At 44.1% G+C, this 12,419-nt stretch overlaps 1 protein-coding gene and 1 long non-coding RNA gene across 8 annotated transcripts in view; one reads left to right on the top strand and one right to left on the bottom strand.

Moving 5' to 3' along the window:
• LOC109708949 (transcription termination factor MTERF2, chloroplastic-like) overlaps positions 1-6,680 on the bottom strand; it is a 19,445-nt gene extending 12,765 nt beyond the window's left edge. For 2 of the 6 annotated variants that reach the window (XM_020230922.1, XM_020230918.1), the window contains exon 1: positions 5,301-6,680. In XM_020230922.1, coding sequence (XP_020086511.1) covers positions 5,425-6,498 — 1,074 coding nt within the window. In that variant the 5' untranslated portion in view covers positions 6,499-6,680 and the 3' untranslated portion in view covers positions 5,301-5,424. The other 4 variants (XM_020230917.1, XM_020230919.1, XM_020230920.1 and 1 more) reach the window with 4 other exon arrangements.
• Positions 9,827-10,291, top strand: LOC109709641. 2 transcript variants are annotated; one of them, XR_002216181.1, is made up of 3 exons: positions 9,827-9,891; positions 9,987-10,054; positions 10,171-10,291. It is a non-coding gene; the product is annotated as an uncharacterized LOC109709641 (long non-coding RNA). The 2 variants fall into 2 exon arrangements; XR_002216182.1 differs by having other exon boundaries at positions 10,174-10,291.

The raw sequence follows: 12,419 nt of genomic DNA on the forward strand, positions 1-12,419 counted from the left end.
AAGCGCGGGAGCAACCCGAAGGTTCAGCGAATAGCGCGCAGTCAGGGAAGATCGCGCCGAACAGAACTAACCGGACACTTCTGATCCACGGGAAGGTGAGCATTGTGATCAGCATTGACCAACAATCACCGTGCTCACCTCCGGAGGCATCAGGACAGCCTCGGATCGCCGGATACGCGTGCGCAAGCCCAAAACAGCAGCCGAAAAGGCTGAAACGGAGCGACATCGTCAAAACAACGGAACGGGACCTTCCCGACAGAATCCAAGGTGAGCACGATGATCAGCAATTCGCTACGATCATCGTGCTCCCTTCCGTAGAGATCGGGGAAGCTCGGGAAGCCCAGAGCAAGAAACCCACTCAAATAAGCCCTATTTCGGGCTTGGCCGGAGCAACCTTGCTCCGGCCGGCCTCAGGCGGCACAGCGGCGCGCGCGGGGCCCTGAGTCGGGTGAGGGGGAGGTGAGGAACACGGTGCTCACCTCAGACGGCGGCGAGGAGCGGCGGCGGTGGCGGCGGAGCAAGTTGAGCCCGCACGAGATCGGGCTCGGGTTCCAGGAGTTGCTGCGGCCACGGCGGCGGCCGGGGAGCTCCGGGACGGCGGAGGCGGGCTGCAGGAGGTCGGGGGAGAGATTCGGGTGCGGACCCAAGCGGCGGCGGCGCAGGGGGAGCGTCGCACCCAGCTTCAGCTCGGGCTCGGGTTGGAGGGCTGCAGGCGGCTCGCGGGGCGGCAGCGGCGCTCAGGGCGGCTCGGGGCAGAGGCGGCCGACTGCCTGAGGTCGGGGAGGTGCCACAGGGGCGGCCCAGGGCGGCGGCGACGCGAGGAAGAGGCCGCACACAGCTCTCGGCCTGGGCTCGGGCTGGGCGGCCGCGGCTGGCCGAGGCGGCGACGGCGGCGCCTCGGGGCGGCGGCGACCGGCGGGAAGGGGCGCCCGGGCACGGGGAAAGTCGGCGGGAGGGTTTCCAGGCGGTGGCGGCGCGCGGGCAGGTAGTGTAACCCAGCTCGGTCAGGCTCGGCCCGGGCTAGCAGATGCGGCCCGGGGTGGCAGCGGCGGCGCAGGCGACGGCGGCGGTCGGCGGGGATGATCGCCGGAGCACGGGGCGACACCGAGGGAGGGTCCGAAGGTGGCGGCAGTCTCGAGTCTCCTCACAACCCGAGAGGAGAGAGGGAGAGAGAAAGAGAGGGAGAGAGAGAGAAGTGATGGCTGCGGCGGCGGTTGGCCGGCCGGGGCTCAGTCGGCGGCGGCCTGGGCGCGCGCAACAGGTGCAGGGAAGAGGTAGGAGGCGGCTAGGGGGCTAGGGCAAGGCTAGGGTTAGGGTTGAGTGGCTCCAAACCCTAAAGAGACTATAAAAGTAAGGTGCAACATGCAAAAAGGTCCCCCAAACATCAGAATTTCTATTCGAGTCCCTCACAGTACGACTAAAACGCATGAACGCCCCTCCACGTGCGATCCCTCGCGAAACGATACATAAAATATCGCGACTATTGCGAAAATACCGTTTTGCTAACACCGACCTCTCCTTGATCAACGCGCGATCTCCGCAGATCCGTCCGTCAAATTTGCGAACGGATTGCACCAGTGCGATCAGCACGACGGAGACAACAAAGCTGCGATTTCGTTTCGTCTCGATCGACCACGGATTCACGACAAAATCCAACCTTCTTCGAATAGAAGGAAACACACACATAAATACATATAAAACATGTATTTTTGGATTTTCTCGAAATCCGTGCGTCAAACTCAAAATCCGTCAGCGTCATTAGTTCCAGAACAGCTGACCCGGTCGAAACGAGCTATTGGACTTCTATGAACAGAGTCCGGTACGAGCCAGAAGCCAACTTCTCACCGTGGCTTCTCCGGAAAATCGAGTTACTATTCACTTTAAGTGAAACTTGGAAATCGCGTAGAATTTTCGTTTTAACTCGTTTTCGCCCGAAACTTGACGAGTGCTTTTGTAATTAAATTACACACAAAAACATCATCAACTGAGAGTTTAGCTACACTGCAAAAATCTCAGTCCTTACATCATCCCACCCTTAAAGGAAGTTTCGTCCTCGAAACTTGCTCACAGGCGGGGGTAATCCGACGCACAACGAACTAGCACAACACATGCATGCAATGCAAGGAGAGATGCATTTAAACGAAAAGCATGCAGAGCTACGACGATAACAACAACATTATACCTGCGGCGACGTCAGCCGACTGATCATCCTTCTGACGTGTCATCATGAAGGCGCGTCCGTCAGTGGTCTGGTGTACCTCCTTCACTTGACGAGATGTCGATGGACGTCCAGCTGAAGAATAGGTCGAATTGCCACGATCCTGCCATGGAGCTGCTGGAGTAGATGCTGCTGCAGATGCTGTACCTGCTCCACTGGTGCAATCTGCCCGAAGATGTCCACGTTGGCCACACCTGTAACAGTGATTGTGGCGCTGTGGGCACTCAATAACCTTGTGAGCCTCACCGCAGATAACACAAGGTCTGATGCTCTGCTGCTGAGACGTAGCGGGGGCGCTGCTCGATTCTGAATGTGCCTTGCGATGCTTGGATGATCGTCCGTTGCTTGATTGGCTACCAGCAAAACTTCCCTGGGTACGCTTCCTATCCGCACTCTTCTCGGATGCGTCCTGTTCGATTCGAGCCTCGTCCATTTCACTCTGCACCATCAGGGCCCGATCTAAGCTCTCGTCGAACGTCAACGCGCCATGGGACGCGATCAGGAGTCGAATACTGGGCCTTAGCCCTCTCGCAAACATCCTTGCCTTGTGATACTCATCACGAACCACGAACGGAATCAACGAAACAATCCGAGAGAAGTCTCGCTCATACTCGCCTACGGTACGGTTGCCTTGCTTGAGACGCTGCAATTCACGCTCCAAACTCTGCTTAGTGCTATCCTTGAAGTACTGCTCGTACAGGAGTCTCCGAAATTCCTCCCAGCTTGGATAGATGCTCCCAAGTTTGCGTTCGAAGTGGCCGATCCACCACGAATAAGTTTTCGGTCGTTCAATAAAAAGATATGCGGTTAGGATGATAGTGGTCCCCTAGAGTTGAGTGGATGGTTAATTGAATAGTATGATCTGATCTAATAGGTGAAAATGGTTAAAGAGGTAGATCTAACAACAAATTTATGAGTATAAAGGGATCTATACTCATAAGAGTATAGTAGCCGGACTCCTCATTTCCAAATCTAAGAGCTGGCGATTCATTTTTTTTGTTGAGTGCTGCTGGAGGGAACCAGCATGTAAAAAACTTCATTGCTAACTACTTCTATCATTTCCTATTTGGATGTCATTTACAAAACATAAATTGTAATAACATGTTACACACAATTTTCAGAAAACGCATTTTGAGAAGAAAAGAAAGCAACCCCCAATTATCAAAAGCACAAGCTGATAAGTTCTGATTGGTTTGGGTTTTCAGCTGCAATTACAACAATAAATATAAGCAAATGATATCAAACTTTAGGTAAATACATCCAATCAACTAATTATATGGAAACAGAAGTTTACTGAACCAATCACCAAAATATGTTTATATAAGCTAGGATTGTAGAAATGGTTTTAAGAAATATGCCAACAATACTACAAAAAACAAAAAAAAGGCCCTCAGGCACGGCTATTTGGACTGGATCTAGAAACAGCTTTGCTACTGCAATGAACAGCATCTAGACATTCACCAACTAAAAATGTTGAGACTTTTATGATAGCAAGAAGCGGATTTTGGTCTCCAAAAGCAAAAGTTGAAACTTCTATCTCTACCGCATTTGACTGAGAAAGCTACTGGTGCTTCTTTAAAAGCTCCACTCTAAACTGCACTTTGCAAATGCTTCAGCGAGCGTAAACAGGCCATATATCTACCACAATAAACAGTTGGCATTGACCATGTCTGATGTCAATCAAGCAAACTTTGAAATGCCGAACATTACAGTATTGCTTCTGTCCTTTTCATATTATTGCCTGTGAGTGGAAGGCATATTAGCATCAACTTGCCTCAGAAGAAAGAAAAGGAGAAATTTAGCAGTCTAAGACACGAACCATTATAAAAGGTGTAATGTTAGCGTAGCAAAGCTTAAATCCCAGTTATTCATTTTAGCAAGTTGAAGTTTGTGTATTCAATGACTACTTTTCTAATGACATTGTGTGCAAACTTTTCTGCAGATATAGGTTTTCCCCATTTCAAAAGCTCAAAACACGTAATTGATTATATCCTAGTGAATCCTCTCCTCCACTCGTTTGGTTCTGGGGACATGTTAGGAATTAACACCACTAAACAAGCTAGAATCAGTCCACCAGAAAAGAAAAAGAATTCCAATTTTAATATCTTTTGGATTTGATTATTTGAACAATTTCTTAATAACACATTCATTCAAGCTTCAGGCATTTCATAGAATTATAGAAGTTAATGAGTTAAACACCAAAGTGAAAGTAAAAATTTGGAAAAAGTACGTCTCACCCAGTGATGATACTCATAAGATTACCTGAGTATAAAAGAAAACTAAATGAGTGGGCAAGCTAAGAGTACATCAATGTAACTCTTCTCTCTCTAACCTTAGCTCCTGGGTTAGAACTGCAATATACTTGTGTATAACTTACGACCAGTTCATATAAAAAACTTTAGACTAAAAATAAGTTTCATTTTACTAAACATCCTAAAACAATGTAGTTGATCTTAGAGCTAGTTTGGACTGCGGTAACCTAAGACATCCACTTTGATGCTTCATAGGGTCGGAAAAAATTCGGAAGCATTTTGATGCACCCGTCCTATGATGCTATAATGGGAACTGCCATCGGAGAAGCAACCAATGTATCAAGAGCCGAGCAACATGAAACAAAATCATTAACAAAAATTAAGAGCAGAGCTAATGAATAGACTTATTTTCAAGTCAAGCAAATGTTTAAAGATCTCCCGAACCAAATACTATGGCCAAAAAAAAATAAAAGAACAAATGAATAAGCGCTTCATAAAAAGGGCGAATCAGATAATATACAGATGAATGAATTAGAGCACAAGTAGGTAAAAAATTTAAAGAAACTAAACAAACAATGTCTAACGAAATATTCACGTCCACTGGGGGCAGTTTCCATGTTGTTGCAAAGGAGGAAAAATATGATGCATTACGTTAGTTAGAAGGCGCTAAAGATGCTACACACATTAGAGAAAAGCAGGAGCAGCAATAATAAATTCCACAATGTAACGTTTCATCCAAATAAAAAGAGCTAACTCCGTTCCTAAACTGACTATATTCTAGATCATGCAATAATATAGTCAGAAGTTGTAGGGTTAAACAGAATTGATACCTTTGCTTAAGAATTCCGCTGGAGGGATGCCAATTTAAACAATCGATCCCCTCTAGTGTCCAAACTTCCGTTCAAGAGTGAAATCATACGTCCCCAAACTATCTCTTCGCAGAAGAACAGCGATTCATCCCCGATCTATCTCCAATCCATCAAACTCGATCTCGCCACTATAGGCCTTGAGAACATCAGGAATATCCTTGTGATACCTCATCACAAATCTCTTCAAGAACAGCCTTGCGGGCAGTGTCAATATTGCGCCGAATTTCAACTTCTTCCCTAGCTTCTCCTCCTTCTGTAAAACACTCAGCACCGTGCACCTTGGCACTATTGTCTTCTCCAAACTTGGCATCAAAAGCTTCGGATACCGAATTATATCGTCCGGTCGCAACTTGAGCTTGTTAAAGTAGAACTCCAACCCCTCCTTTATCTTCTCCTCGGACATCTTCATACACATCGGCTGCTTCCGGAAAGCCATGAGGACCTCCATTTCCGACCAACCGAAGCTCTTGTAAACCGCCATCTTCCGCTCCCAAGTCGATCTTTTTAACCCGGACAACGTCCCGAACGCGTATATGAAGATCGGATCGGACGTTTGAATCCCCGTGGCGTTCACTTCCTCGACGATCTCATTAACCCGACCGGGCGCCTGCATTAGGATTCCCGGCTGGACCGTCACCAACTTGGCGATCCGCTCCTCGGGCAAATTGTGCTTGCGCAGAACCTGCAGGCTCGGCATGATGGTCTTTACGAGATTGGAGTTGAGGGCGTGGGGCGCGTGGCTGAAGACGGCGACGACGTTGTCGTTGGAGTGGAGAAGCGTGCGGAGGAAGGTGAAGCAGGGGATGAGGTGATCCTCCAGGCTCCGCCGCAAGAGGAGGGGGCTCAGCGCGATGAGCCGCGAAAGGGCGTCGCCGGAGAATCCGACGCTGCGGAAAAAGTCGAGCTTTGGCTTGAGGATCTTGTGGGGGTCGCAGGTGAGCAGGGTCGGGATCTTGGTGATGATCTTGGAGATGTCGGTTTTGCCGAAGCCGTACTCGCGGAAGAGGCCGAGAACGGCGCTAGGTTTCTCGGTGCTCTTGAGGTGCAGCTTCTGGGACGCGGAAATGGCGGATTCGCGGGACAAGCCGCAGAAGTCGATGAGGTAGGTTAGGGTTGGGAAGGGAAGGGTTTGGGGGGCGGAGGAAGAAGACGACGCCATGAGAGGGGGGTCGGCGTCGTGTGGGGAGGAGTCGACTGCGAATGGAGTTGAACATTGGAGAGATGATGGTGGTTGAGGGAGACGAAGGATTTAGGGTTTAGGGTTTTCTTTCTGAGGGAGAAAGAGGGGTCGTGAAAACACTAGAAACCCTAAAACGGGGCACGGAGAAAGTGTTTTTCTTTCCAAACCCGAACCCGAATCCCAGCCCGAACCCGAATATAAAGGCTTCTAAAAAATTTAAAAGAGCTCCATGTCTAATTTACTAACGAAAAAAAAAAAAAAAAAAAAAAAAAAAAAAAAAACACCATAAGGCTTTTAAAAAATTTAAAAGAGCTCAATGTCTAATTTACTAACGGAAAAAAAAAAAACACCATAAGATAAGAAAAAGACTTTATTAATAGTCTTTCAAAAAATATATCAACAAAATTAGCGGAACTAGGCTGGAACACTATTGATAGCACCAAGCTAGTGGTGCTATTAGTTTTTTAATCCTTGGATTGAAAAATGTGCGGTTAACATGATGTGGGCCTACTAGGGTTGAGTCGGTGGTTGATTGAATAGTATAATCTAACGGATAAAAATGATCAAAATAGTTAATGTAACGACAGAAAACTTGATAGCACCAAGTGCTTGATGCTATCGATGGCATAGCAGCCGGATTCAAATTAGAATATAGTTAATCTGTCACGATCAAAATGGTGAGAAGGACGTAAATTTACAGCATGTTTAGATTACAATCTTTCCCCCGATTCCCCTCTCTATAAATGTTAACAAAAAGAACTCTAATTTTTTCACACAATCCCTACACTTTAAAATGTGGTTTTGTAGTCTCCAAAGTGAGTCATTTATGTCATGCAAATAGAAGTGCAGAATTTTAAAATCAGTTCACTAATAGCGTTCTTAATCCCCTTTTGAATTGAATGCGGTCATAGGAGCTTCTGGGGGGCAATACATTCTGCTTCAACGTCTAAGCTTCTTTTGATAGAATTAAGGCCAAGTTATAAAAAAGCTCCTTTATAAATATTTGTTTTTTAATTTTTTTCTTTTCTAATTTTTAAAAATTTATATTTTACTCTTTCAATATTTCAAATGAATATACTTAATCTCCCTCCGTCAGAATTCTATTACTATTTTATCTATTTCTTATAATTTATAGCCCTTCAAAATTTCAAATATATGTTGAAAAATTAATTTTTTTCTTATAAAAAAAAGTAAGTGTAATTTGATCATTTTGCCCTTTTCATTAATGTTACACCTATTGAAAATATTTTTAAAATTTTAAGAAGGCAAAATATAGATTTTTAAAAGGTAAGAAAAAAAGAAATAAAATGACTGATATTTACGGAGAGATTTTCTATTATTTATCCAAAATTAATATCCATGCGGAATGAGAATCCCCTGCCTCCTTATAGGATCTAGGTAGGTACAATTTGTATAACGATTTTTTAGTTGATGCACACTTTTAAGTACTCCTAGTTCTAATTTTCCTTTAGGGGGCGTTTGGATTGACGAATTTGTAGATCCAACATCAGTTAAGTGCAGTGGTGTTTGAGTTTTCCTGAAGTGTGATTATTTTTTTGTTGTTTGTTTTGACGTAACTCGTACAGTCTGAAAGTTAAATTCAATTACTTCTGCTGTTTGTTTTGATGTAACTTGGTGTTAGTAAAATTAGTTTTTTGAGTTTTGTTGTTTGTTTTGATGTAAGTAAGTGGATCCCGTTATCTTATAAATATAGTGGTAAATTTACCGCTATAAAATTTAACCTATTATATAATTAAATTTTTTATTATTATTTAAAGGTAATCCTAATTTATTATAAATAAGGTAATTCTAACCCATTATAAAGGAAGTAGAGTTTAGATTTTACTGTTTAATAAGTTTTTTAGAGGAGGTTGAGTGCGGTGGAAGTCGAGTTCGACACTTTATAGGAGGAAGTCGAGAGTAAATGAAGTGGAGGTTTAAGGTAACTTGAGTTACATTATATTTTTGACTTACACTAAAACAAATAACGAAAGTTATGGAACTTGAGTTCCATCACTCCACTTACACCAAAACGAACGGGCATTGTTTGTTTTGTTGCTTCCACATCTTTGGCTGGGAACTTATGATATCTGTTGGTTTCTTAGTTGCAGCAGGGTATTATTCTATCTCTATTGGGGGTAAGCTTCAAATATCATTCACGTGGTTTCCTACTTTCTCAATTTAGTATTCTGTGGTTTAAAGTGTATCAAGTTAGTAGTTTACGATTTCATTTTTCTCTTTTCATCAGCTCATCCGTTAATATTTCGTTAAATTACATATAAAAAATTTTAGATACCCCACATAGATTTATCGAATATTCACTTTAGTATCCTTTAGTTTTAACTTTGTTACTGATGTAACGAAAAAAAAATTTGTGAAATGGATGATAAAAAGAGAAAAATGAAATCATAGGTTACTAAATTGATACATTTTAAACTATAGGGTACTAAAGTGAAAAGTGCGAAACCACAAGCATGGTACTTGAAGTTTTTCCTTATTGTTAGGTAAAAATGTGTAGAACTTATCTGTAATACACTGGACTTTCGCAAATTGCGAAGTTCGAGTGTGTGGAATGGTGTGTGGATCACTCCTACATGTTCTAAAAGGTTAGAACAAGTTTTTGGATAAGTTAGAGGATGATTGGAATGCTAAAAGCAAGAAAGTGTATTGATTGGGCGAAATCAGCCTTTTCTGCTTGGTGTACCGGTACAGCCATTATGGTGTACCGGTACACAATGCAGAAACGTGGCAGCTTGGGCTTTTTCGTAATTTCACATTTGACACCTACCTATTTGATCCCAGCACGACTCTTGGAGCTTGCTGGAGTGTGCTAGAGCCCAGAGAAGCAACCTTGCACCATTTTCTCTCTCTCTCTCTAGGGTTTTTCTCTCTCTACAAAGAAATGTCGCCGATTTCGCTCGTTTTCGTCGTCGCGCCGCATTCTTCGCTGTTGCGAGTGTTTGCAGCACCTTGTGCCAGTGTGAGGGAGTGTTTTGGAAGGCTCTTTGCTGTCTGAACCAGTAGGGTGCTGGTTGGAAGCTTGAGAAGGTAAACGACTCGATTTTCTCCATTATCGACGTTCGAGTAGACGTTATGTGTGTTTTTTGAGCTATTGCTTCTAGTTGCTTTAATCTGAGATTTCAGCAATTAAAATTGATTATTTAGCTGTGAATTAACCTTCTTAGACCTGGGATAAGCTACTTTGAAGCTTAATTGGAATATTTAGCCATTTATGAAGCTAAAATCGAAACTTAATGCACTAAGTTGTGCGAATTGAGCAAATTGGGATTTTTTCTTCGCAGCAGTGCTTCGAGCCTCGTTGAGCTGAACTTGTACCTTTTGAAGCTGGTTTGGGAGGTATTCTAACCTGAGGTAAGCAGGAATTTCAGTTAGAAAACTGAATTTGCAAGATTCCGACTATATTTGCTATATATGTTGATATTGATGCCGTCTCGATGTTTTCGCAGCGAGAGTGCGAACGAGCTTTGGATCGTCGTGAGCTGACTTGTGAGAGCTCTTGGAAGCGTCTCTTGAGGTATTACACTAGTCCCAAAACAGGGATTTAAGAGTTACTTTGTACTAAGTGGAATTTAGGTCGAAATCGGACATTTCGGCCGTAGATTTAATCCGATCTTGACGTTCGTTTTTCAGCAGCATTGGGGCTTCGTTGAGCCGTTGTGGGACTTCTTGTGGATAATCGAGCCTAGTACTAGTGGGTCGGACCTAACAGAGCAAGTGAAGCTCCCCTATGTCTATATGTACTATAGAATTGATACAGTTGTATGTTTTTGTGATTGATACAGAATTGAGACGAGTCACTATATTATAGTTATAATGTATACATTGATTGAATAGAACCTCTATGAAGTAGAGAGTACTCATGCATAAGTGTCTTTATGCCTATGTTTATGTTCATATTTAGTTAAGATAACTAATGGACATACTAATGATGCTTTAGTAGAGTAGAGAACAATGATATTCTCGTGACTTTGTAGAGAACCATGACATTCTCTTGACTCTAACATAGGGAACTATGACATGCTCATGACTAGTTGATAGTGCCATACTAGTGGAAAGATTATAATGCTATGTGATTTAGCTTTACCCTTACAATGTTTACAATCTAGTGGATACTAGCTTTGTTACTATTTGTGTATTGATATTCCGATCAGAGGATCGAGGGTTCTGAACTTTGTATGTGAAAATATGAAAATTGAGACATGTGGAAATGGACTTTGCTTGCTTGCCATCGTGCTCATTCGCACACGCTCGTGAGGGTAGCTCCCTACAAGCCGGCACTCCGGAATTGGCCTATGCGAGCAGTTGCCGCCCGTGCGGGATTGGGTGCCGAAGTGGATTGCCGTGGGGAGTGTATACTACCACGGGGCCATTAGGCGGCGGCGCAAGCTGGACTACCTTGAGTAGATCCCTGTGAATGAAAGAAAAATGCTAAAGGAAATTGGACAGTAATGAATAATTACCAGTTACAGTGTACAGTAGTTACTTACACACTTATGCTATGTTTATGCTTATAGTAGTAGCCATGCTTCTATCATTCAGTTGATTCATTACTGTTGATGCTATGATCACATGTTGTTTACATGTCCATTATTTGTTAACATTGGCTTATGAATTGTTAGCATTGAAAATACATCATGCAAATTACTGCTTTATTTCCATTCTGTACATCTCGAGCCTAGTGGTGTAATTCGCCGAGGCTGGCGCCTTACCCACTGGGAACTATTGTTAATAGTTCTCGACGCCCTTTTGGTGGTTGTTTTTACAGAGCTTGTTACAGGAGAGGCAGGGATCGTGGCAAGGGAGTGCGCTAGCTAGGGACTACTAGGAGCGTGCAGTCGATACCTTGGTACTCGGCAACGGCCGAGGTGATGTCAAAGATAATAGAGAGACCACCATTGTATCTATTCTTTTGTACACCCGGTGATGTATATTTACTTTCGGGGTTAGATTATAGTAGTGTTACTTCTCCTTTTTGTTGAGATCCTGGATCGTATACTCTTTGTATTATTGACTTGGATTTGATACTCGTTGTATATCGACTTGTATTTTGCTCTGATATCAGGATAGGACTTCTTGTTTTACTTCTATCGACTTGCTTTGTAGACGCCTTATATACTGCAGGTGTATGGCGGGCTGTGCACGTGCGGATATGCTTCCGCTGTATCCGCGTGACAGATTATAGTGGTATCAGAGCCTAGGGTTGATTCTTAGTAGACCTTGTAAACCTTAGGCTGGTTGGACTATAAGAATAGGCTCGTGAGAGACGATGTCTAGTCGGGTTGTTGTTAGCGAAAGTATTTTGATTGGGTACTTATAAATAACTCCGAATAGTAGGAGTTTGATCGGGATGTGCAAGTACTAACTTTGCAGAGGGTCACGTTGGCGGCCGACAACGTGACATCGGAAGTTAGTAGGCGTTACATTTCTTACTTTCGCTTGATTAGCTGGTTTATATCCTCAATGAGGGTTCAGTAGTATAGGGTTTATTGACCTAATGTTTTGTTTTTGTGTTGCAGTTCAAGATGCCTACGACTGTTCTGGAACCGCCGGGCGCTGAGGCGGCCGCTGCGGAAGAGGTAGAGACTTCCGTCACGTCGGGGTCCAGTGAGTCTTCATGAGTTGCAGGATCAGCTTGCGACGTTGACAGAGTTGGTTACTACAGCAGGCCGCGGCAGCACGACAGCAGATAGACCGCGCGTCGGCAGGAGGACAGGATGAAGAGGTTAGGGATCTATTACTGCGGCAGACGACCGATAGAGGAGATTCCAGGTTCTGTACCTCGGATTCTGTACCTATAGTACCAGAGAGGGCACCACAGTGAGAGCACAGTCACCGGTACCCGATACACCCCAGTAGCTCCGAGGCAGAGACCCGGCGAG

Source organism: Ananas comosus, linkage group 4 (genome assembly GCF_001540865.1).
Source record: "Ananas comosus cultivar F153 linkage group 4, ASM154086v1, whole genome shotgun sequence".
Taxonomy (NCBI): domain Eukaryota; kingdom Viridiplantae; phylum Streptophyta; class Magnoliopsida; order Poales; family Bromeliaceae; genus Ananas; species Ananas comosus.